We start from the raw sequence: 27,119 nt of genomic DNA on the forward strand, positions 1-27,119 counted from the left end.
TTTTTTTTTTTTTTTTTTTTTTTTTTTTTTTTTTTTTTTATATATTTATGTCCATAAAAATATTTTAAAAATAATTTTTGGAACAAACATATGAGATGTATATAACAAGAAAAATATAGTTACAACAAATTGGTAAACTAAAATAAAAAAAGAAACAAAAATATCTGAATAATTAGTGTTGTTCGACGCGGATTGAGCAATAATTATGCGGAACAGCCAACTGTGCTTAACTTTCTTTGAAGATCAATCATCTAAACCCATTCATTATATAATTAAATTAAATTGTTTGCTTCTAATTCAATTAAATTTCATCATCTTCTTCACTACATTTCTTGATTTATCCATTTGGGATTCATGGGCAATTACGTTTCTTGTACACTTTCCACTCCAATCGGCCGGAAATCCTCAAGTTTTCCGGCGACGACGGTCGTTTTCCCAAGTGGGGAAGTTCGGCAGTTTCACGAACCGGTCAAGGCGGCGGAGCTGATGTTCGAGATGCCCAGTTTCTTCGTCGTCAATTCTCAATCGGTTCGTGTTGGCCGGAGATTTTCGGCTCTGATGGCGGACGAGGATCTGGAGATGGGGAATTTGTACGTTATGTTTCCGATGAAGAAGGTGAATTCGGTGGTGTCAGTGACGGATATGGGAGTGCTGCTTCTCGCTGCCGAGCGAGTCTCCGACAGGAAGAAGCGGCGGATCGTCGGCGGTGGGGAATCTAATGTTTGTGTTTGCCCGAAGGTGGAAGCAGAGGAGTCGGAGATGAAGTTGAAAATGGATGATGAGGTGGAGAGGTTTTCGCCGGTGCCGGAATTGGCTCATCGGAGGACTATGTGCAGGCTGAGGAAGCCATTGTTGGAGACCATAGTTGAAGAGCCGATGTGTTCATGATGATTGGGGAATTGAGGGGCAATGAAATTTGAAAGCATTTGATTTGTTCTTTGTTTAGATTGGATTTTTCTTTTCTCTTTTTTTTTTTTTTTTCTCAAAATCCAAATGGAATTTTAAACCCGAGTAAAATACTGTTAATTATAAACTATTCCCATAAGCTAACACGAGCATGGTCTTTTTTTTAATTATATTTATTATTTTCTTGCGGTGTACCCACTCCCGTTACGAGAATGAAATGACACCCCAACTCGATTCGAGACCAAGGCTGGTTTAGTAATTAGGGGTTGGCCTGAAATTGATTGAAAAGGCAGCCTAACCGCCCCTCCCCCCTAGCCGCCTACCTACTCGTACTCGTAGCTCGATCGGAGCTAAAATATTTAACCGCCCAAGCCCACCACCAATTGAGGTTTCCACATTTTTGGGAGTCCAACGTTCTTACTAGCACTCCGAAATGACAACCCAACAAGCCCACCACTAACTGAGCTTTCCACATCTTTGGGAGCCCAACGTCCTTACTAGCACACTGGGATACTACTCAATGTCTAACTTTGTTCAAACCCACTACTAATAGAGGTTTCCACATCCTTGAGAGCACAACGTTCTAGCTGATACATCTCTTGGTGTCTGTCTTTGAAACCATCTCCTGCACAACCTTATCGCTAACACACCGCCCGGTGTCTGGCTTTGATATCATTTGTAGCCCACTACTAATATAATTCCACTCTTTTGTTCGATGGATTCAAACTACATCTTATACCAACAAATTGTTAGCATTAATCTAGAAACAATAATATTATTTATTTATATAAAATTCTGATGTCATTATCATCCAACATTGAACAAAATTAAAAACCTTAAACTAAAAGAATAAGAGCTTTATACACTTTTCTTATCAATAGATAATCATAGAAATTAAAAAATTACGATAGAGTGACTTCTTAACGACGTTCTTAAGAAGCACGTGAGTGGAAAAAAAAACGCGTAGAAAAAGAATTATGATCGGAATTATGAGTGAATTTCCTTACCAGATCGTTCAAACACTTTTCGTATGAATACAAGAAAAATAATAAGAAGAGCAATTCCAGCTAAAAGTCCAACGATTATGGCGAACGTCTTCTCCCCGTCGTCGTCATTAGATTTATCTGTTCGAATCAAACAAACCAATTCACCATTGTTGATAAAGAACTCAAACAAAATGAAAGAAATTGGGTTACCATTATGATTGTCAGCCAACACCGGAGGAGGAGGTCCATGAGTGTTGTATCTCACATAGCACTTCCCCAAGAACATATCCCCATAACCCCCCATCGCACACACGCTCTTCACCAGCCCAATTGCCTCGCCCACGCACTCCTGACACTCGCTCCCACTCAAATCCCCCACGCACTGCGCCACGCCACGCACGTTCCCTGCCCCACCCACTCTGTACGCCCCACTTGACCCCACTAGCGCCGCCAGCACAGCGTCCCGCTGCGCCAATGCTTCCCCCTCATACCCAATTGACGGGCCGCAATTCTTCAGCACTAGTGTCTTGTCCTCCACTCCCAGGAAGGTGGAGTTGTCGTACTTGACGTAGCAGCCATCCAGCTGGAGGGCGGCGCCGCATTTGTTGGAGCAGAGGGTCCCGAGTTGGGTGAGGGCGTGGGCTATGCAATTGGCGCAATCGGGCATGGAGAGGTCGCCGCGACACTGGTAGAGACCGTAGAGGGTGTCCTGTGGGGATGAGGCTTGGATGGTGTAGTTGTTGTAGGAGGTGTAGGTGGCGGAGTTGAGGAGGGAGGTTAGGAGGGAGTTGAGATTTGTGTGGTAGGAGGAGGTTGGGGAGTATTGGAGCTGGGTGCAGCCGCCGTAGATGACGGTGTCGGTGGCGGAGAGGGACGGGAGAGGGAAAAGGGAGAGAGAGAGGAGGAGGAGGAGAGGGCGGCTCATGCTCATTTTTTGGGGTGTGGTAATTGGCCGTGAAGTTGAGATTCAGGCTATGAATGGCGGCTGAAATTTGTAGAATGGTGCGTGGTGCTGCGTGCTTGGTTTGCTTGGTGGAACATAGCTTTATCTTATTTCTGTCACATTATGAGTTTGAGATAGAGATCAGAGGGCCGTCTTTGCTCACATACAACCTGTGTAACTCTAATACCATTTGTAATGGTTTTATAGTTGAGACCCATTTTCGCTCGCACAGAGATTGGTGTCTAACTCTGATATCATTTATAATAATCTAATAGTTGAGGTCGTCTTCGGTTGTACATAATTTGGTGTCTAACTCTAGTACCATTTATAATGGTCCAATAGCTGGTGTCTGTCTTCGCTCCCACATAACTTGGTGTTTGGTTCTAATACCATTTTTTATAGTTCAAATCCACAACTCATAGATACTGTCCATTTGGTCAGTTACCTAAGCCACCAGCCTCACAATTTTAATGCCTTAATCATAACTTCTCGAGCTAAGTACGAGCTCAATTATTTTCAACAAATAAATAAATAAATAAATAAAGGAAAGAAAAGAAAAGCACCGATAAAAAAGATGTCCCGTGACATATTGTTACACAAGAAAACAATGGAATTAAAGTTGGTTGGATTATGTGATGCAAAATGTGAAGGTTTTTTTTTTTTTTTTTCAAAATGCAAAATGAAATACGTGAAAAGCTTAAAGTTTCGCACATTGTTATTTCTCTTTTGCTTACTTATATAACGTCTCTTTCTCGTTCTCTAAAACCTTCTATTAAAACTGAGGCTAGAGGCTCAAGCATACGTCGCTTGGCCGTAGGCGACGCAAGAACGAATTGGCTTAGCTCACTTGTCGTTGGAAAGTGAGTGACGCACAATCGCAAATTCGCTGCCTTCAAAAGTGTGCGATTGTGCCAACAAGATGGATGATCTCCTGATCGTTTGAGGAATCAAGAAACTCAATAACAACCACTACAATATGTGGCCAACATACATGATGTCCTATCTATAGGGACAACACCTTTGGAAGGTCATAGTCGAACATGAAATTTCATCTCTAGAGAGGGATGCTAATGGCACCTTGCGCAAATTGAGAATCTGCTCTAAAGACTACGATCGTAGAAGAGATGTTAGAACAGATTCAAGATGACAAGACACGAAAAAAAAAACATGGGATACGTTCGTGATGCTTTTCTTAAAGAAAAACGATACGAGACTCTAACTTCTGAAGAACGAGATGTTATCAATCTCATAAAATGATAGGTAAGAATATTGTTTGATTGTAAAATTCAAGAAGAATAATCATTACACTTTGTGGGAGAGTCTGATTTGAAACTCTAAAAACAAAAAAACAGAGATTCTGATAAGAATCAAATCTCTGTTCTTCGGAGAAAAAAAGGTTTCTATTACCTCAACCAGACATCCTGCGGTGTATTTTTTGTTCTGTTCTTGAGCTGCATGATTCTACAACTAGAAAATCTCTTCCCTTTCTTCTTCACTTTAATAATCTTCCTAATTAACCATTCCCTTTCACTACTCTTCTTCTCTTCTCTGCAACTCTAGCCTTTCACCAAATTCTTATTTACAAGAAAACCGTAACGACAAGAGACGAAACACGACCTCCATCGTCGCTAGCTCAACGAGCATGGCATGACTTCTTCAATCTGTTGCTTCTTTTGCGACGAAAGCCGTCCCACCAATGCATCCAATGCTTCCTTCATCCACCAATGCTGGCAAACCTCCCGAGCTTCGTGAGCGCTCATCTATAATAAGTAAAAGATTCGAGTACCGAAAAGTATTAGATGAGTTTTTAACAGGGAGTTCGCGACGGTATATGGATTGGGGAAGTGAGTATTTACCCAAACTCGTTGTCGAAAATTCTTTTCGGGCCAAAACTCGAGCTGCTCCTTGACAAGCAATGGAAACATGTATCCTTCATAGAAAGTGTCATAGGTTTTGCTCTTGAAACTCCAACTTCCTAATTCACTCTGCAAACCATAGTTCGAGTCGAGAATTCAGACCATCAAACCATAAGATCCGAAACAAGAAACAAGAACAAGAAAAAGGTGACTGTTTTTTCTGCTAGATCTAGAAGAAATCTTCAAAAGTCAACCAAAAAAAACTAGACCCCGAAAAGGTCCAACCAATCATGTCCGATTTCATGTTCTAAATCAAAACTCTTATGTCCTGTAACAGCCCAAGCCTAAGCCTACCGTTAGCAGATATTGTCCTCTTTGGACTTTCCCTTCCGGGTTACCCCACAAGATTCTAAAACGCATCTATTAGGGAGAGGTCTCCACACCCTTCTAAAGAATGCTTCGTTCCCCTCTCCAACCGACGTGGGATCTCACATGTACGAATCATCCCAAGTCCACCGCTAGCAGATAGTGTCCTCTTTGAACTTTCCCTTCTGGGTTTCCCCCACAAGATTCTAAAACGCATTTATTAAGAAGAGGTCTCCACACCCTTCTAAAGAATGTTTCGTTCCCCTCTCCAACCGACGTGGGATCTCACATGTACGAATCACCCAAAGTCCACCGCTAGCAGATATTGTCCTCTTTAGACTTTCCCTTCCGGGTTTTCCCCCAAGATTCTAAAACGCATCTATTAGGGAGAGATCTCCACACCCTTCTAAAGAATGCTCCATTCCCCTCTCTAACCAATGTAGGATCTCACACGTATAAATCATCATAAACAGACTCTAAACGTTCCAAATCTTACCAAAACCACATAAACCTCAAGCAGAATTCAAGAAACAGAACGAGAGAAAGATATAAACCTGAACAATTCCCCTAACACCGGCTTCCTCCAGAGTCTCTCTTGAAGCAGCCTCAGTAATAGATTCATCAGTTTCCCAACCACCCTGCAAATTTTTTCATTAAAACCTTAACTTTCTGCACATAATGAATACATATACATATATATATATATATATATATATATATAATGAATATGTAATGTTTACCTTTGGGAACAACATGCCTTTCCCTTTCTGTGAGCTGATCACAAGAACTTCCAATTCCTCTATATTATCCAAAGCACTTTTATTAGTAGTTTTGTACCTATAAGGAATGCATCTGCAAAATTTACCCAACAAATAATTGCTTTAAATTTGGTTTTTTATTGGTAGCCACATGAAGTAGAGTAAGACCCATCAATTTCTGAAGGGACCCATAAAGAAAAGGATTAATCCAACCCAATCAATCAATGAATCATCCAAGTTCTATCCAAAATTGTGTTTCTTCCAATATAATTTCAAAAGGGTTTTAGGGGAACAAACCAAAATTCAAAGAAATCAACAAGAACAGCCCAGATAACCCCAATTTCTAATTACCCGACAACTTGGCGGCGACCCCTGATGTCGTAACGCTGCAAATGCCGACCAGTACGAGAAACCAAACCAGCAGCAGCAACCATGTTGTGTTGAGAAACCTCGGCGACAATGTGTGTTGTTGTGGGTGGGGTTTGGAATCGAAACAGAAATTGCTTAAAAAGGAAGAAACAGCAAGAACGTATGGGAAAGGAACAAAAATTAACTTTCCAAAAGAGATGAAAACAGAGATGAGAGTTGGGATGAAGAATTGGGGCAATTCTGTAATTAAACAACCACTGTGGATTCAGATTTTGTCGACATCCCTTGAACAAACACCACATCCCAAATGGCCCCTTTTATAGTACCCCAACCCCAACATCTTTTTCCTTCTTTGTCACGCATGAACTAGAAATTCATTAGAATCTAAAATAAAAAATATGTTGCTATCTCGTTCCGTGTAAATAAATTTTTTTAGATATTTTCTCTTTTTCTCCGCTGAACGAGATTCCCTCGTAGCTGTAAAGTTAAATTACAAGTGTAATCTCTAATACATATTTGGTTGACCATTCAAAAGTAAGAATTCGAAAGGTTGAATGTTAAAAATATTGAGTAAATAATCTCGGTTAGATTAGATTTGCATACGCATACAATATGTACCACTGTGGAACTCGAAATCTGTTTCGGAACACAGGTGGTGTAGCTCGGGATTCAAATCTTGTATCTTAGTAATTATTATTATTATTATTATTTTAATTTGTGTTTGATTGGTCTAATTTATTTTTATTTATTTATTTTGGTAAGGTGTGAATGATAAATGGGCATTAAGAAGCCAATCGTTGAAGTCAAAAATTGCCTGTTTGCTATTCATCGCTAAGATCGGTTGCATAACCTAACACATGACTCCATCCACTTTTACATACAATTTCATATTATATTAATATATATATCTTTATAGACGAACACGAGTTCTTTTATTATGTTTTGTCTGCTTCTTATCAAAATTTCTAGGAGATTATTTAATATAAAATTGTTTCAACCTTATACTTAACTATGAAGCTCTGTAACAACCTAAGCTCACCGCTAATAAATATTGTCTGCTTTGACTCGTTATGTATCGTCGTCATGCTCACAGTTGCACGTCAGTCGGTGATTAACTCTGATACCATTTATAACAACCCAAACCCACCCCTAGTAGATATTGTCGTTACGTACGATTTTAAAATACGTCTACTGGAGAGATATTTCCACACCTTTTATAAGAAATGTTTCATTCTTCTCTTCCCTGTGGGATCTCACAGGTTTTTAGGATTGAGCCACAAAAATAAATGTGCACATTGTTAGTATATGCAGTAACTATCAAAAGTTCTTTCCTTATTCAATCATCACAAACTAAGTTCTTAGATCTCACATCAGTTGGAGAGGTGAACGAAACATTCCTTACAAGGATGTGAAAACCTCTCCCTAGTAAACGTGTTTTAAAACGAACAATATCTGCTAGCGGCGGACTTGGACTGTTATGAATGATATCAAAGCTAGACACAAGGCAGTGTGTTTGACGATAGCCCTTAAGAGGGGGTGGATTGTTAGATCTCACAGTGGTTGGAGAACCGAACAAAACATTCCTTAAATAAGTGTTTAATTGAGAAACATAAAAAAAACTAAATAATTATGGAACGAAACCTAACCATTGTATACGTATTTTCATTTTTAGAAGTTTAAAAGATTATCGGTTACGTGTTAGCGAGAAACATGAACATTTATATACAAATAAAGTGAATGCTTAGTAAGATATTCACTATAAGGGAAGTTAATGAATTAGGTAAAACCAAAGAGAGGGTTTATTAATTTGATGATATTGTGGAGTTAATATGGAACATCCATGGCATGCACCAATCAAAGCTTACACCTTTCTTCTTCCTATAAATACAATATCCAAAAAGAGAAGCCTTTAAAGCATTTAAAACATAAAGAGGAATAACAAACTCTCACTCTTTTCCATTCTAATTTGTTATGCTTTGCTAGTGAGTTTAGCACTATTAAAAGTTATCAAATTCATACGCTTTAAATATTCTTCGTATCTTTTCATAATATTCTTTTACTTATATCAAATTTAAACGTTCGGTGTTTGGTGTCTTGTACTGTTCATGTTAACGTTGTATGGAGCTAGTTTAAATGTAAATAAGTTATGTTGTTTGATGTATTTAAGAATGTTCATATGACTCGATGACTCGAACAATCTAGACTATCTAACTCAAATGGTAAGAGTTGGGTAATGGGTTGGGTCAAATTATTTTTCGGTCCAAGTTGAGTTGTTCGAGATCCCATGTCGGTTCAAGAGGAGAAGGAAGAATTATTCTTTTTTAAGGGTGTGGAGACCTCTCCGTAGCAGACCCATTTGAAAAACATTTAGGGAAAGTTTAAAAAGAACAATTTCTACGAGTGGTGAGTTTGAGTTGTTACAAATGGTGTGCCAGACACCGGGTGATATATTAGCGAGGAGGCTGAGTTTCGAAGGGGGTGAACACAAGGCAATGGTGTGTCAACAAGGACACTAGGCCTCGAAGATGGTAGATTGGGTGTAACGACCTAGATCCACCGCTAGCAGATATTGTCCTCTTTGGGCTTTCCCCTCAAGGCTTTAAAACGTGTTTGCTAGGGGAAGGTTTCCACACCCTTATAAATCGTGGTTTGTTCTCCTCCCCAACCAATGTGGGACATCACATTGGTGGGTCCCACATAGATTGGAGAGGGGAACGAGTGTCAGTAAGGACGCTGGGCCCCGAAGAGGGGTGGATTATGAGATCCCACATCAGTTAGGGAAGAAAACGAAACATTTTTTTTATAAGGGTGTGGAAAGCAGTCGGCTCGGACTCTTACAAGTCTTTGAAAAATAAAAAATTCAACTCGATTCGTGAGTTAAAACTTCTTTTAGTCAAGTACACTCGACAAACTCGAAAATAAGGTTCACAATCTAACCCAACCCAACCCAACTCAAACGTTTATAACATGTATTGTGAATAAAGAAACTTTTTTTAAACCGATTCAATGATCCAGTCCAACCCAACTCGAAAATAGAGTATTAAGTTGTGAACCTAACCCTAACCCTAAAATTCATTGGATCATATTAAATAAAATGCAAATAAGTTGACCCAAACCAAGCAATTGGTTACCAAGATTTTAATAATTTTTAGATTTATTATTATTATTATTATTTAATAATTTATTGGTAATTTAATATTAATTTTTGGGGCATTATTTAATTAAATAAACCAAGTCTTTAAATGGAAACGGGAGAGAATCTGAGTTACATGTTCTGATTCGGTTGGCTTCTAATTTGGACGGCACCGTCACTCCTTACGTTATATACCATTTTTTATTTATTTTTCTCCTAATAATATATTTTATATTTCAATTATTACTTAATTATTTACTAAAAATTTTAAAATAATTAATGTATTGGCCTGCAAGTCGTATTAATTTTACTTTTTGTCGGGATTTAATTAGTGGGAATCTTTCCATATTAATAGGATGAACATTTAGATTCCTATTTTTTACGAATAAATTATAATTATTTAAAAAATGCTATAAAAATTTTTTAAGTGCTATTTTTTACGAATAAATTACATTTCGATTCCTCAAAAATATCTATTAGTTTTAGATAGAGACCGTTAATATTTTAATAGTTTTTAAAATAATGTTGAATTTTTAATAGTGTTTAAAATAATGTTGAATTTTTAATAGTGTTTTAAAAAATACCCTTCAACTTTAAAATCATCCATTAATACTCTTGAACTATGTTTAAAATACCCCTAAAATTTTAAGAGTAGGATTAACATTATTTACCTTTATAAAATAATTCAAAAAATTCTCATCATCATTATATGGACGAAAACTGTAGATCGACATTTCATAGATTATCTCCAAACTTTTTAAGGTTAATTTTGAAAGTTCATGACTATTTTTGAGATGTGATACTGCGTAAGAATATCTTTTTTTAAAAAAAAAAAAATTTAAAAGATTTAAAGGTATTTTTTTAATTTTTAAAAAAATTTAAGAATATTAATGAATTGTTAATTTTTAAACCTTTTGAAAACTATCGGCCACTATTTTTTAACTTTTCTTATTAAAATTTTTTAAAGTTTAGGATATTATTGAAAATGTGTGAATATTTTTTAGATAAAATATGAAATTAAATAATATTTTATTAATTTAGTTTTTTTTATTGTAATTATTATTATTATTATTATCCATTTATAGCATAATTACCCGAATAATAAGACATTATTTAACAAATAGTTAGTAATTTTTAGAAACTATTTCCTTTTTTAGTATTTAAGAGAGAAAAATGCTTTTTTTTTTTTTACGGCGACTCTCATATTTAAATATTTTCTGAATTAGTTGGAATATTTATGTTTATAGAACCACCAATTTATGTTTAAAATATATATAATATTAAGAGTCGGAATATTTCATACAACATTATTATAATAACATAATGTAATCCAATAATTTTTCTATATAAAATTATGTTCTTAATTATTGTTCAATAGTCCACGTTAATAAATTCGATCACTACAAGAAATAAATAAATTGTAGAAATAGGGTCAACTTTAATGGAAAAATAAATTAAGAAAATTCGATCATTACATAAAAATTTTAATTATTAATTAAAAAAAAAAAGCATTATTTTTACTAACGTTATAAACATTTATTTGAAAGCATATTTAATTTATTTTTAGATGCTTTTTTTAAAATATGGGGAAAGGATAATGAATTGGAATCAAACTTTAATGTTAAAATTTGATTAAATTTAACATAAATTCTAGAAACGAAAATGTTCTATTTTTAGTCCAATAAATATACTTTTCCAAATGTGTATATAATTTTTTAATTTTTTTAAATTTTAAAATATTGGAAAAAAAAATAGAATTATTTTTATTATTACTTTTTGTTTTTATTGGGTTCAAATTAATGAGACATCAAATTTAGCCGTTGAAAATCCATTGCTTTTGAGTTAAGTTATATAAAATGGAAACGCGTTTTAATTTTTTTTTTTTAAGTTTTTTTTTTTAATTTTAGTTTTTTTAGAACTTTACGAGAATTTTTCTGTTGAAATGATGACGAAAATTCATGTGGTAATAAAAGGGAATATATTTTGAGTTGAAATAAATTATAGGAATAATTTAACTTTTGTATAATTGAAAATTGAAATAAAGTTGGAAGGGTGCATGTTTTTTAAGTTTTACATTGAGTCACGTTATACGTGAATCTAGTTAGTTAAATTAAATCTAAGAATTGTAGATACTTAGAATCTAAAAATGAAGAAGAGGAGGTTGAAGCTCGTTGTAGCTGATTCATAGCTGACTCATGGGTCGTGATTGGTTGACCCGTGGATCGACTAAGATCCAATTGAGTCGACACACGTGTAGAATGGTCGTAGATGAATGTGGTAATTAGATGGATCAATTTTTAATATGATTAACAATACAAATGCTTATTAATTTACTTAAGATCATTAATTGAGTAATTAATAATTAATTAAAAGTTAATAAATATAAAAATAAAAAAACAGTGGATGGATTTTGTATTCGAATTGATTCATTTAATTTAGTTTATTTAAACTTAATTTTAATAAGGTAAATTAGCTGGTTTGCCCGAGAGGTTAAGGGGGAAGACTTAAGATCTTCTGCACATAAGTGCGCGTGGGTTCGAACCCCATAACCAGCACCTTTTGAAGCGAAGAACGTAGGTAACGTGGTCGGCCATAGTTGTTTGGTTTTGGGTTGTTAATGTTTTTAAATCATATCAATGTTGGGTGTCGGATTTTTCATTGTTACATGCTTTTTCTACAACTTTTTTATTTTATTTGTATTTAATGGGAAGATCTTGAAAAGTCAACCTGAATCTATTAGTCAATCAATGCATGTGCGTGTGAAACCGGTTTTTATTTTATATTATCTTTTACGACTTTACGTCACGGCAAAGGTAAGTAGGCTTAAGAAAGTTCGAGCCTTTAAATTTTCAATATTAGTGTTAAACACTACACATAATTAGCTCCACCGTCATCTTTTTAGAAATTATTTATAAAATAATTATATTATGTTATGGAACTATGCTATGTTATTGATTTTATATGATGCATCAACTTTCATGTGTCACACCATGCAAACTATGTTAATATGTTCTCTTTAGCATTAAAAAGTCATGTCTCTTAATCATAAAAGATGTGACAAGTATTATGTTTGTTTCATAGGAACGCTCTGTTAGAAAAAGAATGGACGTAGGACTTGCATTATAAGTATATGTCATGTTTTGATGCTATGAGACCTTATGCATTTTGTATCTCATGTGCATCGGGATACTTCCTCGTTATGAATAGTACGACCGCGAGCTTACGATATTTATGTTCGTCATGATATTATGCGGCTCCTTTCCCTCTATGGTGTTTGAGAGCATGAGTATGTGCAAGCCCGACTAGTTAAGCCTAGAGGTATGTGTACGAGCTCTCCTAATAGGTTTATGTGGCATGTATGGATCATATATAAAAAAGTACTACACATCCAACTTTACAAAGAAGCAAAATCCAAAATTATTAATTTTTATGAAAAGATAGGTAGTCCATCAGAATATAGCTCAACAAATTGAATTTCTAATATGATAAAATCAAGATGACTTTATCTTAATCTTTCATAATAATTTAGATATTATCTTATTATATTTAGACATGTTTATAATATTTTCAAAAAGCTAGACCTTTCTTAATTGGCTTCTTTATATGAGCATGTACATAGCAAGCGACAGACCTTTTAAAACATTTCTTATAAGGATGTGGTGGGTTTGAACTATTACAAATAGTATCAGAGCTAGATATCGGGTGGTGTACTAGTAAAGATGCTGGCCCTAAAGGAGAGGATTGTGAGATCTTACATCGGTTGGAGACCGAAATAAAGCATTCTTTATAAAGGTGTAGAGATCTCTTTCTACTAGACGCGTTTTAAAATCTAGAAGAGAAGTTCAGCCTAAAGAAGAAAATATCTGGATTTGACACTTTCACTTAAAATCCTAATAAACTCCTTATATCATATGCCATATCCCGGCCGACATATTAACACATAACCACCACCGATCCTTCCTTTCAATAGATGATCCACACAATTTGAACAAAAATTGTAAAGTTACTAAATCATGATATCAAAAGACTTATACTTCTAGTCTATTGCTTTATAACCTGTTCTAGAATCTTTCATTGTCAATACACAGAGTCTGGCCTTTCCTTCAAAGAGACCATTAAGAAATCAAAGAAATGCACCACAAATGTTCAACCAGCAAGATGTGAAAGGCCATAAATGTTTGATTCCGGCAGCACACTTGATTTGTCTGTTCATATTTGACCCACATACTTCCATTCCATTATCAAGGACCCCATCCTATAAAGCCTACAACAAGTGGAGTTTTTGGAGTTTTGACTTAACTCACAAATTTGTTCCAACTTGGATATTTCCTTTGAAATAATGGATAGCTTCTACCATTGAACTGGTAAAATTATAATGAGCAAGCAACTAAGATATCGTGAAATTCAATCAAATTATGCATTCATTTTACAAGCCAAGCATATAATTTTTCTAACTCATTTATGTACAATAACACAACTGATGCTACATATTAACCCAATAATATATGGCTTGCATACAACATTGGAGAAAACTATCATGGTAATGAGGGTTAGTATTCCTCCGTCACGTCGGAATCTTCACCTCCGTCGTCTACATTATCGTCGTCGTCTTCATCTTCATCTTCCTCGTCGACTACATTGTTGATCTTAAATGCCCTATTTGTAATTTTAGTCAATGCCAAAGTTTTGCTTGCTCTCTGTGAGCGTGTACCGGTTGTCCCATTAACATGGGGGATAGAGGTGGGCAACATGGCTTCATCGGAAGATGAAGACTCATGTTTCACTCGTCTTCTCGAACGTGTAGGTCTGGTACGACAAGGGACTGTTGTTTGTGGAATTTCAACTTCAAAATTGAACTCCAGTTTTAGTTGATCTGTAAGGACATTTGTTTATGAGCACAAAATAACTGGAAAATAGGTCACATCAAAAGCTCTAACAGAAATGCTGTGAATCAGAATGAATAAAATTGGAAAATGCGTTGCTTGGACTATTTTGATAGGCCTTGTCCAACTATTTTTATTTATAATCAGATAACAAAGTGCCAAAGGAAGTTTAGAGGGCCTCCCACCTCTCCCAATTCTCAGAAGAGTGCGAAAACAGAAAATAGCAAAAAGATGTTAGGAATCACGGGCCTCCACAATAAAAATATATTACGGACCTCCCCAGATGAAGCAATAGATAAGCTGAATGGACTCGTTACTCGGTAAATATAACTTAATAAAGTGTTTATTTGGAGACCTTTTGAACTGTTGCCAAACCAAGAAGCAGTAGGCGGACAAGTAAAAATATTTACCTAAAATTAGATGAGCTTGATCTTCTTCAAGATCTGGTTGTTTGTCAATAGCTGTGAGATGCTCCCCCATCCGCTTTAACTCCTTGACAAGATCCTTCTCTGATGATGCAGTTTCAACCACATAACATAGTAGTCTTCTCATTATCCTTATGGCACCTTGTTCCGATGGGCGAAAACGAAGCAACACAAGTACCCGACACAAAGCAGAAACATATGACTTTTGTGCAGCCGTCTTCTTTCCACGGAAGCTTGCAACCTTAAAGAAGAATCAATCATATGTTAACAAGTCAGAAAACCCCAAAATTCAACTAGATGCATCAGGAAAAGAAAAAAGAAGAAAAGAGTTGAAACATCATATCTCATTACTTATTTCAAGAATTACTGCACTTTGGCACGATTTTTTACAATTTTAGGCAAGAATGAAAGAAAAAAAAGGTAAAAAAAAAAAAACAAAGATGGTAAACAAATAGACAGAATATTCAAGTTAGTGCAATTCAAAATTATTCAACTAAGAACTTCAGTCAGGTGACACTCATAACTTAAATATTATGAAGCACGAGATAAAGAAAATAGAGCAAAGTATCTAAAACAAACATAATTCAATAATGATGAGACATTAAGATTTGATTTGAGATCAAATTCATGACCCAAAGAGAGATTGAAAGAAAGGGAGGCAAAGCTCACTGGGTGACAGATGAGAGTGAGAGAAGAGTAGTAGCAGAAAGGTATAGAGCGGGAGCGAGACAAAGGGACAGAGAGCAAGGGATATAGAAAGATTATAGTGTGAGAGACAGACAGACAGACAGAAATAGGAGAGAGCAGGAACATACATAGTTTATACATGACCTAGCTACAAGCCTACATTAAACTGATTCCTCCTCGAGACTAGACCCCCTAGATGGATGGAACAAGTATACAATATCTTGAAGAAGGCTATTGATCCCACCCAACTCCATCAGTTTACACTTTTGCTTAAGATAACGCAGTTAGGAATAATTTGAACTATCAATCAGCGTTCAAGATTAGGCATTAAACACATCGAAATCCACATGCATACACCTCAAACAAGCTAAAATTACCTCTACGGCTATTCGAATGGCAAGTGCCTCTTCGCTGCACTCAAGAGGAGGTTTTCTTATACTGTCAGAGACTTCCTGATTTTCCAAACACCCATCTTCATCCTTCCTTTCAGTATCATTCACATATAAAGGAGCCTGCATCATATGCAGCATAAAACGTGATGCTTGGACCACAAGTTTGCGCATATTTCCCACCTCAACAGCAGAACCTCCGATATTACCGTTAATGCCTGGCCACATTGAACGCATAACTGGGACAAAAGCCTCAGATATCCACCTCTGCAAGTATACCACTTAGAACAGAAATCAACTTTTTCAAGCCTTTCATGTGTATATAAACGATATTCATTTGAAGTTAAACTTCCCTAACCTTATGAGCAACTGCGAGGGATGGATAATGTTCAAAGAATACAGAAAGGCATTGTTTCAACCTGATTTAAGACAAGATCAATTGACGTCTTAAATGTTTTTAAATTTTAAGGGTAAATTGTTGGAAAATATAATTGCAGAAGGAACCACCTCTCGAAGTCTTTCTCGCTTGAAAAATAAATATTTACAAGCTTGCTTAGGAGCGGAGGATGCAGAGATGCTGGTATGCTTGGATAGTTTGCACCCAGAAGAAGAACCTTAGCAAAGCCCTCTGCAACAATGGTCTGAACGGACTCAATTTCATTGGTTGCTGAAGAGCTGTACCTTTCTTTGTTGTCAAGTCCAGCGTATAAAAGATCAAGTGAACCCACAGTCAAACTGTCATCTGCTTCAGATAAATTTATAGAACTAAAAGATATCTTATCAAATGAAGACTGCAGGGATTGGTCTTGTCCCAGAGCCTTGTCAACCTCCTGGGGACCATGCCACATTACAAGATCAAATAATGCCTTGCAGGCCATTATGCTTACTGGGGTCAGCCCCTTGATGAAGGAATGCCTCAACTGTTTAAGAACTTTCTCATTTGGTCTTTTATCTAGCAATCCAAAGAGGCCAAGACAACGGATGCTAATTCTCTGAACATCTAAATGAACATGTTTTGCCTGCAATACAAAATGAATAAAGTTGGTGAATTGGATAAATGAGTTCTGAACTAGATGACGTCAAAATATGAATCAAGCTACTGGAGGCTATTGCAAGGATTGGCATATTCCTAAGCTGCATATGTCACCACTCATGCAATTGTTGCAAACATGTCAAACTTTCACAAAAAGAGAGAAGCTTTACCTAGATGAACACTACACCTCATAATTCAACTAATTTCCAATTAGTGATTTTTCCCCCTTCTATGTATGTAGTGATAGTAATAGCCCAAAAGTGAATTATATTTAGATGTTAGGCTAATCCACAAAGTAGAACATGTCTCAGCCAACCATTGTTTGATTGGATCAATTTCAGGCAATATGTCAAATAAAAAAAGAAAGAAAAGAAAAAATATATATAAATAAAATGGAGAAGCGATCATATACTGAAATAGGCAACCATGGTTCGAAGTTGCAGTATGCAATAACAGTTGTCATTATCGAGCAATATGCAAAATCAAACCGCTGTCTACAAAATGTACTTTACCCCTGGAAGCAATATCGACTCCAGTAGTTGAACAAGTCCTCTGTCTTTTCCATTAATAAAATTCAATGATTTTGCATTTTCCAGAAGAAGACTTGTCACGGCGAGACAGTGCATCCACTGCATACAATTTGCAGTTCTCTCTCTGCATGGTCGAGCAAGTTCTTCAACCACCTCAAGAACAATTTCTTCAAATTCACCCGCAGCAGCATGGACTTTCTTTACCAATCCAGACACAGCAATTGCCCAATCTCTATCTCCTCCAAGATTGATTCCATCCCCAAGAACAACCAAGTTCCCATCATCGTCTACTTCATGATCTGGCAACATATGCAACACTTCCTGCAGAAATGCACCAGCAACCTTCCTATTTGCAGCATCAGAAAAATCGAGCATCGTACCAAGCAAAAGTAGCTGTCTTGATGCAAATCGGTAGCTGGAACCTGAAAGTACAGTCATTTTAGTTTGCTTAGCAACAAAAAATGTACTATATTCTTGATTTATGAGAAAACCTTACCAGCACTAATGTGAGCTTTGACTAAGCCTACATAATCAGAAATTGTGGCAGGAAGAATTTTCTCTAAAAGGTCATTTCTATCAGATGCTTCGGCTGCATATACTGCTGCTTCAGCACCCATAGAAGCTGCAGCATCAGAACCTTTTGCCTACAGAAGAGCAGTTTACAAATATCAAATTAGCAACTGATATAAAGTCTGGTATGCTGCATATGTTCGCGACAACTCTACCCGAGGATGGCTCAATTTCGGGGAACTTTATTAAGTTCGTGCATTTGAAGTGTTGAAACTCAAATCCAACAAAACAGGGAGGGTATTGAGAGGATAAAGATAAAATTAAAAAGCAATGAACATTTGAGGGTTAAATTAAAATTTAGTTTGTAAACTTTTATCACAATATATAACTGACCTCTAAACTTTAAAGAGTTATAATTACATACTTAAACTTCAAATTGTAATTCTATGTAGTCACTACCGTTAACACTTTGATAGCCCATGTTCTGGAGATTCCTTATCCTGTAAGGTTTAAATCTACAAAGGACCCCATTTCATGAAATAAAATTCCATCAAGCCTACAAATCTCTAGAAGAATTTTTCACCCAATATTTACAGATAGTACACATAGAGATTGAGTACGTCAAACACGAGTCAAGAAATAAATGATGGGATATGCAACTGATATAATTACCTGTGCTTCTGTATGAATATGCTTACAAATGGTTCTCCAGTAAAGAGAAACTTCCGGCTCCATTAATTGTATACTTGAAGTGCAATGTAGTGAGTCTCCTAATATCAAGAGTGGGAACCATCATGTTACTACAGCAAGCAAAAACCTAACTCACAGCACAATGAGATGCTTTAATCAAGTTTAATGAGAAAATAAGCCGGACAGCAATTGAAAGGTTGAAATCACATGAGAAAATTCACTGTTCATAAAAATAATAATAAATGTTTTTAATACACATTAACTAGGTCGATTCCTCTAGCCAATACAACCACTTCAATAAGCAACGAATTGGAAACATTTACTACAGAGTTGTAACGGGATTCTAATTCAATGTATTCACATGAAGCCAAAAAGTAGAAATAAAAATAAAAGTAATTCCAGTGAGCCTTATTGTTTCCTGAGTTCGAGAAAATAATTCCTGTGAGCCATCTAACTATCAAATGATAGGCATATGCCAGGAAATCGCGAGAATGATACATTGTTAGATTGGTTAACATGGAACCCATGGAAAGGTACAATTAGAGATATAAAAACCGTAAACATTTGGATACTGGACAATCAACAATACACTAACCTTCTATCCCAGAGCTGGAAGTTAGTATATAATGCTGGATACTTTCATCACCATGCAGTTTCAACAAACGAACTCCTAATAAAGCCCCCATAACAGATTCACCAACTCGTTCATAGGTTTCAACATCAAGATACTTGAGCAATTCTACAGGATTGCCATGGCAGCATTTATTAAGCCACTCGTCCGACATCAATTTTAAACACTCCTTTGAAACAGCGGCTCAGTCTCATTCTTCCTTGTTTCCCGTCTTGACTTTAAAAGAACTTCAGAACGATCAGCAAGTCCTCTCTGTAAAATTATCGTTCTTTGTTTGATGCTATTAAGAAAAGCAGACACACAAGTATTTAATATAATTCTTGCACAGATTAAAAAGGGAGAGTAGAGATGTTAAAGGTGTCTAAGATGGGGAAAAAAATCCCCATCCAACCTGGATCCTTATTCGAAGGGTATAAGAAAATAAAGGGTCTTCCTATATAGATTAGGATTATAATAAGAACAAGAATAAAGGAAAAGAGGGGGAGCTCTTTTCATTCCACTGCATTCGTTTATTCTCTCTGAGAAGAAATTAACTGAAGGGGGTTGCATGATTAAATATAAGACATAAGAAATTCTGTAAAGCTTTTCACTCGAATCAAATTTACCTGAGACTTTGAAGCGGAAACTTATTAGCAAATACACAATATGCCGCTTTGCGAACAGACTCACTCACATCCAAGGTGCAATCGATTATCACTTCCAAAGTCGCATTAGAAGGTGGTAATGATAGTAAAACTGTCTTCCTGACCTCCTGCAAACAATTATATTGAGCCACTGGCATTGAAGGCACTCTTCTGGATATAACTATGACGGTTTGGTACATGTGAAACAAGATTGAATGCATTATGTAAAGGCATCAACGAATTGTGAATGCGCAAAGTGCAACCAACGTGATACATCCTTAGCCAACAAGGAGGGAATAGTAGATGAATAGCCATAGACACCCAAACAGATGCTTACAGTTTTCTTTATAGACGAAAAATAATGGGAAACACATCAAAGTGACAAAAACAGATCTATATGTGGGGTTAGGTTTGTATGTATACCAAAACAATTTAAGCCAGTTAAAATACTCACCGCATTTTGTTCCAGAGGGATCATCTCAAGAAATAAATTGAGGATATCACTGTTTTCAATATCATTTGCAAAACGTGAAAGAGCACGAACTGCAAACATACGGATTAAAGGAACCTTGTCCAGCACTCGTATCTTCATGTGGTCTATAACTTCATCCCAGAGTTCATTGCTGACTTCTGCATCATCTGGTAGCCGCATGATGATCTATAAATCGTAATCTCAGTCAACAATAAAGTTACAATGAAAATTTGCAACGTTGAAATTCAACTACAACCTACCACCAGTCAACTAAGAGTGGTGTGAATAAATATTCAGTAAAGAAATCGAATAATTCAATACAGTTACCATGAACAAGAGAATCAGACACTTGAAATCTGAAAACATATCTTGATTCGCGAATTTACTTTAGTAGTAACAAAACTATTCAAAATACTCGAAGTCCTCGGGTAGACTTCCTAATTTTAGTTCGCAGATTTTCTGACAAAATCTAACATATCGATTAAAGCAGCAAGTAGACAAGGAAATGACATTTAAAAGCCAGACAGAAATTTCAAATTTCCGAATGATTTCACAATCGTGCCAATCAATTACATTGAGCTCTAGACAGCTAACATATAGCAAGGAGTAACTCAATCATACGATTTATTGAAACAAAAAACAAAAGCAAACCTAACGCCACATCAATTTTCCGACTCCGAACAAGAAACTACAACGTAATTTAGGATCTCACCTCAGAAACAATCTGGCACGCGCGGAGCCTGACAGACTTATTTGCAGCGCCTGATGCAACGAGAAGAAACTTCAGAAACTCATCCAAGAACTCATCAGCATGCGAAGCAAAATTGGGGTCTCTAGCAGTGGCTAAAAGGGAAATGAAGTGGACAACGCGCTCAGCAGAGGAAATTCTGCGGTTGAAACTGAAGAGAGGGGTCAGAGTTTTGGAAAACGCGGTAAAGAACTCCAAAGAAGACTTGGATTTCGAACGTAGAGCGCATAGCTCCTTGAGCTTGCGGTTGTGAGTGGCGTTTGATGACCGAACTTCGTCGAGGATTTTCGCTATTTTCTGAGACAATGGATCCTGTGCTTCAATAATTTCTCCCGCCATAGGCGATTCTCTCTTAGAAACTCCCATGATCTGCCCTCACCCTCCCCAGTGAAAGTGGAGCTGCTGAGATTTCATGTTTTGAATTCGAGCGGGAGCGGGAGCGGGAGCGGGAGCATGGAGCTGACGGCTTCATGGGGCGCACTCTTATTGGGCCTTCGTATTATGTAATGGGCTAGAGTCGTGGAGTAAATCGCAATTTCTTTATTGGGCTGATTTCAGGCCCACTCTTGGCCCAACTTCCAGCTAAACTATGTTCCTAGAATTTTGATCTAGGTCATAAAACAAACGTTGACCAAGTATTGGGAAGTTATAGTTTGTGATATTTTTGTAATAATTTCTTAGTACCAAATCCATGAAAAAGGGAGGCTACAAGGTGATAAGAAAGCAATTGAAAGTTTGGCCTCGAGACCGGAACGAGCATCATTGTGAGATCGATTGAGGAGGAGAACGAAACATTTGTTATGAGGGTGTGGAAACCGACAATATGTGCTAGCGGTGAGCTTGGGGCATTACAAATGGTATCAATGTCAGACTCCACGACTGAAAAATGACAATATCTACTAGCAGTGGGTTTGGGTCATTACAAATGGTATCAAAGTCAGACATCAGACGATGTGGCAGCAATAAAGGTGAGCCCTAAAGGGAAGTGGACACAAAGTGATGTGCCAACAAGAACGCTGTACCCAAAAGGAGTGGATTGGGGTCCCACATCGATTGAAAAATGAAACAAGTGCCAGCGAGGACGTTGGACCTCGAAAGTTGGGAAGGAGAATGAAATATTGTTTATAAGGGTATAGAAATCTCTCCCTATCATACACATTTTAAAAAATTTGAGAGGAAGCCCAAAAGAGAAAGCTTAAAGAGGAGAATATCGACTCACAGTGGGCTTGGGACATTATAAATGGTATCAATGTTAGACACCCAGACCCAAAAAGAACAATATTTGTTAGCGGTAGGCTTGGGTCATTACAGATGGTATCAAAGTCAGACACCAGACGATGTGCCAGCAAGAAAGATGAGCCCTAAAGGGAAGTGAACACGAGGTGTGGATTGGGGGTCCCACATCGATTGAAAAATGAAACAAGTGTCAGCAATGACGTTGGGCTTTGAAGGTTAGGAAGGTGAATGAAACATTGTTTACAAGGGTGTAAAAACCTCTCTTTAACATACACATTTTAAAAAATTTGAGAGGAAACCTAAAAAGGAATGCTCAAAGGACAATATCTGCCAACGTTGATGGGCTTAGGCCATTATAGTCATTTCACTGGTCGATATAAAACAGTTGACATCGAACACTTCCAGATATGTAAACAACCCTAAATAATAATTTTATCTTAAACTTCAATATTGATGCATCACATTTTTATTACAACAGCATTTATAATTTTTTAACAAGGATAAAATTATTATTTCTTTTTTTTTCAGCAAACGAGACAAAAGAATAATACAAAAAAATAAAAATAAAAATGGAAGTGAGAGGAATCTTGTCGGGGGCAGAGATTTTGAAAGGGAGCTAACATGTGAGTGTTCTTTAATGGTATGAAACCGTGTCTGGTTATTGTCAATTCCTTTTAGTACATGCCCCTTCTAGTAGTTTGGATTATTATGTATTTTTCCTATATTTATCAACACTCCAAAATTAACATTTACATCTTAATTGTACTTATCCTCTACAATAATATGATGAACATAACCTCTCGTGACTTTGTTTTGGACTTCTTCAAAATGTCTCATACCAATAGAAAAGAATATTTCTTGATTATAAATCTATGATCAAAATTTCTCTCCCAGTGGAAAGAATATTCCTTCCTTATCACGTCCTAAAGCAACAAAAATCAAATTAAATGTGAAAAGAGTTTAAGATTAAGGAGGAGAGTAAAGTCTTTAAAACCCCATAAATTCCAACCAATCTTCCCACACTCCTTAAATTCTCTCTCCCATGCCATTACCATCCTTCTCCTTCAACCACTTCCCCGACCGGAAGAACCCAACGCCGACACAACCCACCCTCGCCGCCGACGACTTAGCGGCGGAGAAGGCGGCGGCCTGGGCATGGTACCATCATGGGTCCGGCTCCGAATCCAAGCCCATGCGGGAATTCGGCCTCACCAGGCCCGTCTCTGTCCCCAAGCCCTCTCGCTACAGGCTCGAGGCCATAAGAATCGCCCAAACTTTCTTTCAGGACAATTCACAAACACCTTGTCTGCACAATTCTCTTCTCGACAGCTACGAAGTCGCGAGCATTTCTAGGCGCATATCTGACTTATTAGACCCCACTGATCGTAACAATTTTAGCCTTAGGAGCTTCGAATCTGAAATTTTGGATCTGGGTCGAGAAATTGAGAGGAAATCCACCAAGCCCAAGAAATTTGGAGCTTTCTGGCGCAGACGGTCGGTGATGTGCGGAAAAATTGAGGATGTGGCTATTGGCAGCCTCGTCCGGTCGCCGGGAAAACAACAGCAAAGGCCGACGTGACGGTGGTGCACCGCCATACTCGATGGTCTGTAAGATTAGTTCATAATCGGTCCGTTACTTGTGTTCATTTTAACCGTTTAATTGTAATATCTAATTTCTCTTAAATTAAAAATAAAATTTGAGAAATTATTTCTAATGGACTCTGTTTTAAAATTTTGGAGAACCACATATAAAATAATATCCGTTAATGGTAAATTTGGACCGTTATTTTTTTGATTCATAGTCACATTCACGGAATTAATGAGTGTAAGGAGGAGTTGGTACAGTCATTCAATTGCGTATTTAGTGAATTATATAATTTAAGACGTTATGTTCTCGATCTCGATCTAATTAGGAATATTATCCCTTTAATTTTGATAGATTTACAAAATGGGGCTAAGGATGGATAAATTATGAATGTGATAGGTTATTTGTGGTTGTCTTTGACAAGAATTTTAGGAATTTAATAGCAGATGTATTTAATATTTGGAATCAAATTCAATTGTTTTTTTTAATCGATGAGTTTGTGATGGGTGGACATAGATAGATAAAAAATTTGTTTATTTAATTGATTTAAAATTTTTGTAATAAAAGTGGGGGAGATAATTCTAAATTTTAATGAATTATGATTTATTTTGGTTAATTGAGTAATCAATTTTAAAAAAGGTATGTGAATTTATTTATTTTTTATATTTGATTTGGGTTTATTTGTAAACTCTAAAATATTTTGTATCCAATAATTATGAACAGTGAATAAATAAAACTTTTAAAAAATAACAACCCGAGAACAAAGGGTTGGATTACCAATCCAACCAATCCCAACCTTTGTTTTGGGTAAAAAAAAATCTCTCAACCCAATTGAACCGGGACCATGTACACCCTAGTTTCCACACCCTTGTAAACAGATATTTGTTGTTACTCTCTCCCATCCATGTCAATTAATCCCCATTTATGGCTCATTGTCCTCGCTGACATTCGTTCTTATTTTTGGATATAAAATCCTATTTCTGGTAGACACGTTTTAAAAACTTTGAGGGAAAACTTGAAAAAGGACAATATCGGCTAGCATGCTTCCGTTGTTATATTAAGTTTAAAAATAAAAACTCAAATAAAAAGATAAAAGGTACAAAGTAGTCATGCATTGTTGGCTCTTTGGTCTGATTTCCACGTAAGATGGGTTGGAAACACTCCACGAAGCAATTTAATGTCACCTCACCTGTCACGAGTTTTTGTCCATATAAACCATGGGATAAGATCAGTGTTAATCAACAAACAATGGGTTCCAAGATGGTAATACACAAAGGCGGCTGCCACTGCAAGAGAGTAAGATGGGAGGTGGAAGCAGCGGCCAGTGTGACAGCTTGGGAGTGCAATTGTTCGGACTGCTGCATGAGAGGCAACACCCATTTCACTGTGCCGGCTGCAAGGTTCAAGCTTTTAGGAGACTCCGACAAGTTCGTTTCCACCTACACTTTTGGGACCCATATTGCCAACCACACGTTTTGCAAAGTTTGTGGGATCACTTCCTTTTACCATTCGCGATCAACCCCAGATGGGGTTTCGGTTACTTTTAGATGTGTTGATCCTGGGACGTTGGCCCATGTTGAGATTAAGAAGTTTGATGGCAAAAATTGGGAGGCAGCTCATCGTCGTCAACGATCATGAACGTGTTGTGGAAGAGGGAGTACCTATACTTCTAAATCGATAGGATGAGTATTTTAAGCCTTCATAGATGAAGGAGATAAAAACAAGGTACAAAAGATGTTCGGGATTCAACTTGAAGATAAAGAGAGGACGGATACAAATTCATTTGGGATTAGAGCACGTCGATTTGGGATCAGAGCATTATTAGGATCGGTACCCGTTGTTAGCTCTAATACCAAGTGTTAGAATCACTCAACAATACACACACTCGTCAACATGAACACAAAAAACAGAAGAGAGAAAATACACAGAGGAATATTGGTTAAACGTTTTATTATTGATGACTCCAGTTATGTACAACAAGAGAATAGAGAACGAAGAAAAGTAATAGCACTGACAAGTGAGATATATATATGGCTTCAATTTACTAACTAAATCTTTACTAATATAATCTAACAAATATATCTCTATCAAATTTTACCAAATATCTATCCTATCTTTACGAAATATCTTTCAATTATATTAAATTTAGGCATTAGGCTCCATATCCCGACTAACATAATAAGTATGTCGGGGTCATTTCATGACATTTTCTTTTAAGTGAGCGTGGTAGAACCTACATTTTCGAAAAATGGGAATTATTATTAATTTAACCTAAACTTTATTTCATCAATATGAAATTTAAATATGTATAATGGAATATATTATAAATTAAATGATAGGATAAGATAATAACTTATAACATAGAACATGTTCATAATTTAATTAACAATGGTTAAAGATTTAAGTGATAACTTTATGTCTTCTAACATTAAAAAAAAAATTAATTAATCGGGGACTCGAACAATTTGGTACCCCTTCTTGAAACGACGTCGACCTTGTATAAATTCTATAAATGTGTGACTCCGAACCACTTAACCTCTCGAAATTTAATAAGATTGGAAAAGCGTAGCACCCTGGCATGCATTCACCAACATTTCCACCACCTTTTATATATATGTGTATATGCCCTGTGACGCACACCCCCTTGCCCTCCCAACTCTCACCTTCTAATAATATATTAAACCTATGCTCAAGTTAGGTCTTCATCAAATGTCTTTGTTTCTTCCTTAAAAACGCGACTTGACTCTCCTCCGACATTGTTCAAGAACATGATCTCACACTCATAGACAGACCTTTATAAAAAATTTCTATTCAAATAGAGAATAGGACAGTGAGTTAGAGAGATATGCTGATAATGAGAATTATATTCTCTGTCGCGAGGATAGAGATTAAAATAAGAGATACGGATGAAGAATGCTTCGTATCTCCGTTTTGTGGACATCTCTATACAGAAACGACTCTTCGTACCTGAGTTGAGTTGGGCTGTAATAATATAACAAGTTTATGAGATAGCCATTTCTCGAGAACCGACCTCCCACCGGTGTAAAAGTTGTGTGCCCACAAATTCATTTTAGTTAAGGTTTAATTAGAGGGTGGAAGAATGAGTCAATGCATTGTCATCCTAATTAATTAGCTTTCTTCCATGGCTTCTATCAATTCTATAAGCTATCAAACCTTATCTACTTTTCATCATTAATTTTTTATGCACGTTTCCCATAGTCTTAGGATATATATTATATAATACTCTCAGACTATACCTCTCATTTAAAAAATTATAGATAAACATTTCAAGCCCTTCGCGGGTAGATTTTGTCTTCTTTCAGACTTTCACTTAATGCTAGGGGAGGTTTTCATACCTTA

General features: G+C 36.5%; 5 protein-coding genes, 1 non-coding gene and 1 pseudogene across 6 annotated transcripts; 4 read left to right on the plus strand and 3 right to left on the minus strand.

The window, feature by feature from the left end:
- The first annotated feature begins 354 nt into the window (after positions 1–354).
- LOC111460504 lies at positions 355–888 on the plus strand. Its single transcript, XM_023103754.1, has one exon. It carries the CDS (start codon positions 355–357, stop codon positions 886–888), a length of 534 nt encoding a protein of 177 aa, XP_022959522.1.
- Positions 889–1,784: 896 nt separating this feature from the next.
- Positions 1,785–2,991, minus strand: LOC111458308 (cysteine-rich repeat secretory protein 60-like). Its single transcript, XM_023100875.1, has 2 exons — positions 2,103–2,991; positions 1,785–2,030 (listed from the first exon to the last, which is right to left on the minus strand). Exons 1-2 carry the CDS (start codon positions 2,821–2,823, stop codon positions 1,894–1,896), a joined length of 858 nt encoding a protein of 285 aa, XP_022956643.1. The 5' UTR covers positions 2,824–2,991; the 3' UTR covers positions 1,785–1,893.
- A 1,090-nt stretch (positions 2,992–4,081) lies between these two features.
- On the minus strand, positions 4,082–6,511 carry LOC111458315 (nudix hydrolase 18, mitochondrial-like). The gene is made up of 5 exons (XM_023100887.1): positions 6,167–6,511; positions 5,798–5,909; positions 5,612–5,695; positions 4,692–4,820; positions 4,082–4,595 (listed from the first exon to the last, which is right to left on the minus strand). Exons 1-5 carry the CDS (start codon positions 6,484–6,486, stop codon positions 4,464–4,466), a joined length of 777 nt encoding a protein of 258 aa, XP_022956655.1. The 5' UTR covers positions 6,487–6,511; the 3' UTR covers positions 4,082–4,463.
- A 5,278-nt stretch (positions 6,512–11,789) lies between these two features.
- Positions 11,790–11,872, plus strand: TRNAL-UAA. Its single transcript has one exon. It is a non-coding gene; the product is annotated as a tRNA-Leu (tRNA).
- Positions 11,873–13,687: 1,815 nt separating this feature from the next.
- Positions 13,688–21,322, minus strand: LOC111456180 (condensin complex subunit 3-like). Its single transcript, XM_023097972.1, is given in 13 exon segments — positions 13,688–14,190; positions 14,611–14,866; positions 15,690–15,968; positions 16,060–16,120; positions 16,209–16,720; positions 17,247–17,686; positions 17,761–17,908; positions 18,447–18,544; positions 19,060–19,284; positions 19,332–19,375; positions 19,701–19,846; positions 20,173–20,376; positions 20,903–21,322. Coding segments are annotated over 13 exon segments (3,138 nt in total). The 5' UTR covers positions 21,305–21,322; the 3' UTR covers positions 13,688–13,867.
- Positions 21,323–23,216: 1,894 nt separating this feature from the next.
- On the plus strand, positions 23,217–23,753 carry LOC111460520. The gene has a single exon (XM_023103755.1). The coding sequence runs from the start codon at positions 23,217–23,219 to the stop codon at positions 23,751–23,753; it is 537 nt and encodes a 178-aa protein (XP_022959523.1).
- A 1,109-nt stretch (positions 23,754–24,862) lies between these two features.
- Positions 24,863–25,499, plus strand: LOC111463095 (annotated as a pseudogene).
- Positions 25,500–27,119: the final 1,620 nt, after the last annotated feature.

This window comes from Cucurbita moschata, unplaced genomic scaffold (assembly GCF_002738365.1).
Source record: "Cucurbita moschata cultivar Rifu unplaced genomic scaffold, Cmos_1.0 Cmo_Scf00002, whole genome shotgun sequence".
Classification (NCBI taxonomy): domain Eukaryota; kingdom Viridiplantae; phylum Streptophyta; class Magnoliopsida; order Cucurbitales; family Cucurbitaceae; genus Cucurbita; species Cucurbita moschata.

What these genes read in the sequence shown, in the direction of transcription:
- LOC111460504 (XM_023103754.1), top strand. Translation starts at nt 355, where the DNA reads ATGGGCAATTACGTTTCTTGTACACTTTCCACTCCAATCGGCCGGAAA.
- LOC111458315 (XM_023100887.1), bottom strand. Translation starts at nt 6,486, where the DNA reads ATGTGGTGTTTGTTCAAGGGATGTCGACAAAATCTGAATCCACAGTGG. An exon ending in AAGGCATGTTGTTCCCAAAG is followed by an intron (nt 5,696 to 5,797) that starts GTAAACATTACA and finishes AAAAATTTGCAG; the next exon opens with GGTGGTTGGGAAACTGATGA. An exon ending in GTGTTAGGGGAATTGTTCAG is followed by an intron (nt 4,821 to 5,611) that starts GTTTATATCTTT and finishes TATGGTTTGCAG; the next exon opens with AGTGAATTAGGAAGTTGGAG.
- LOC111458308 (XM_023100875.1), bottom strand. Translation starts at nt 2,823, where the DNA reads ATGAGCATGAGCCGCCCTCTCCTCCTCCTCCTCTCTCTCTCCCTTTTC. An exon ending in GTTGGCTGACAATCATAATG is followed by an intron (nt 2,031 to 2,102) that starts GTAACCCAATTT and finishes TGATTCGAACAG; the next exon opens with ATAAATCTAATGACGACGAC.
- LOC111460520 (XM_023103755.1), top strand. Translation starts at nt 23,217, where the DNA reads ATGCCATTACCATCCTTCTCCTTCAACCACTTCCCCGACCGGAAGAAC.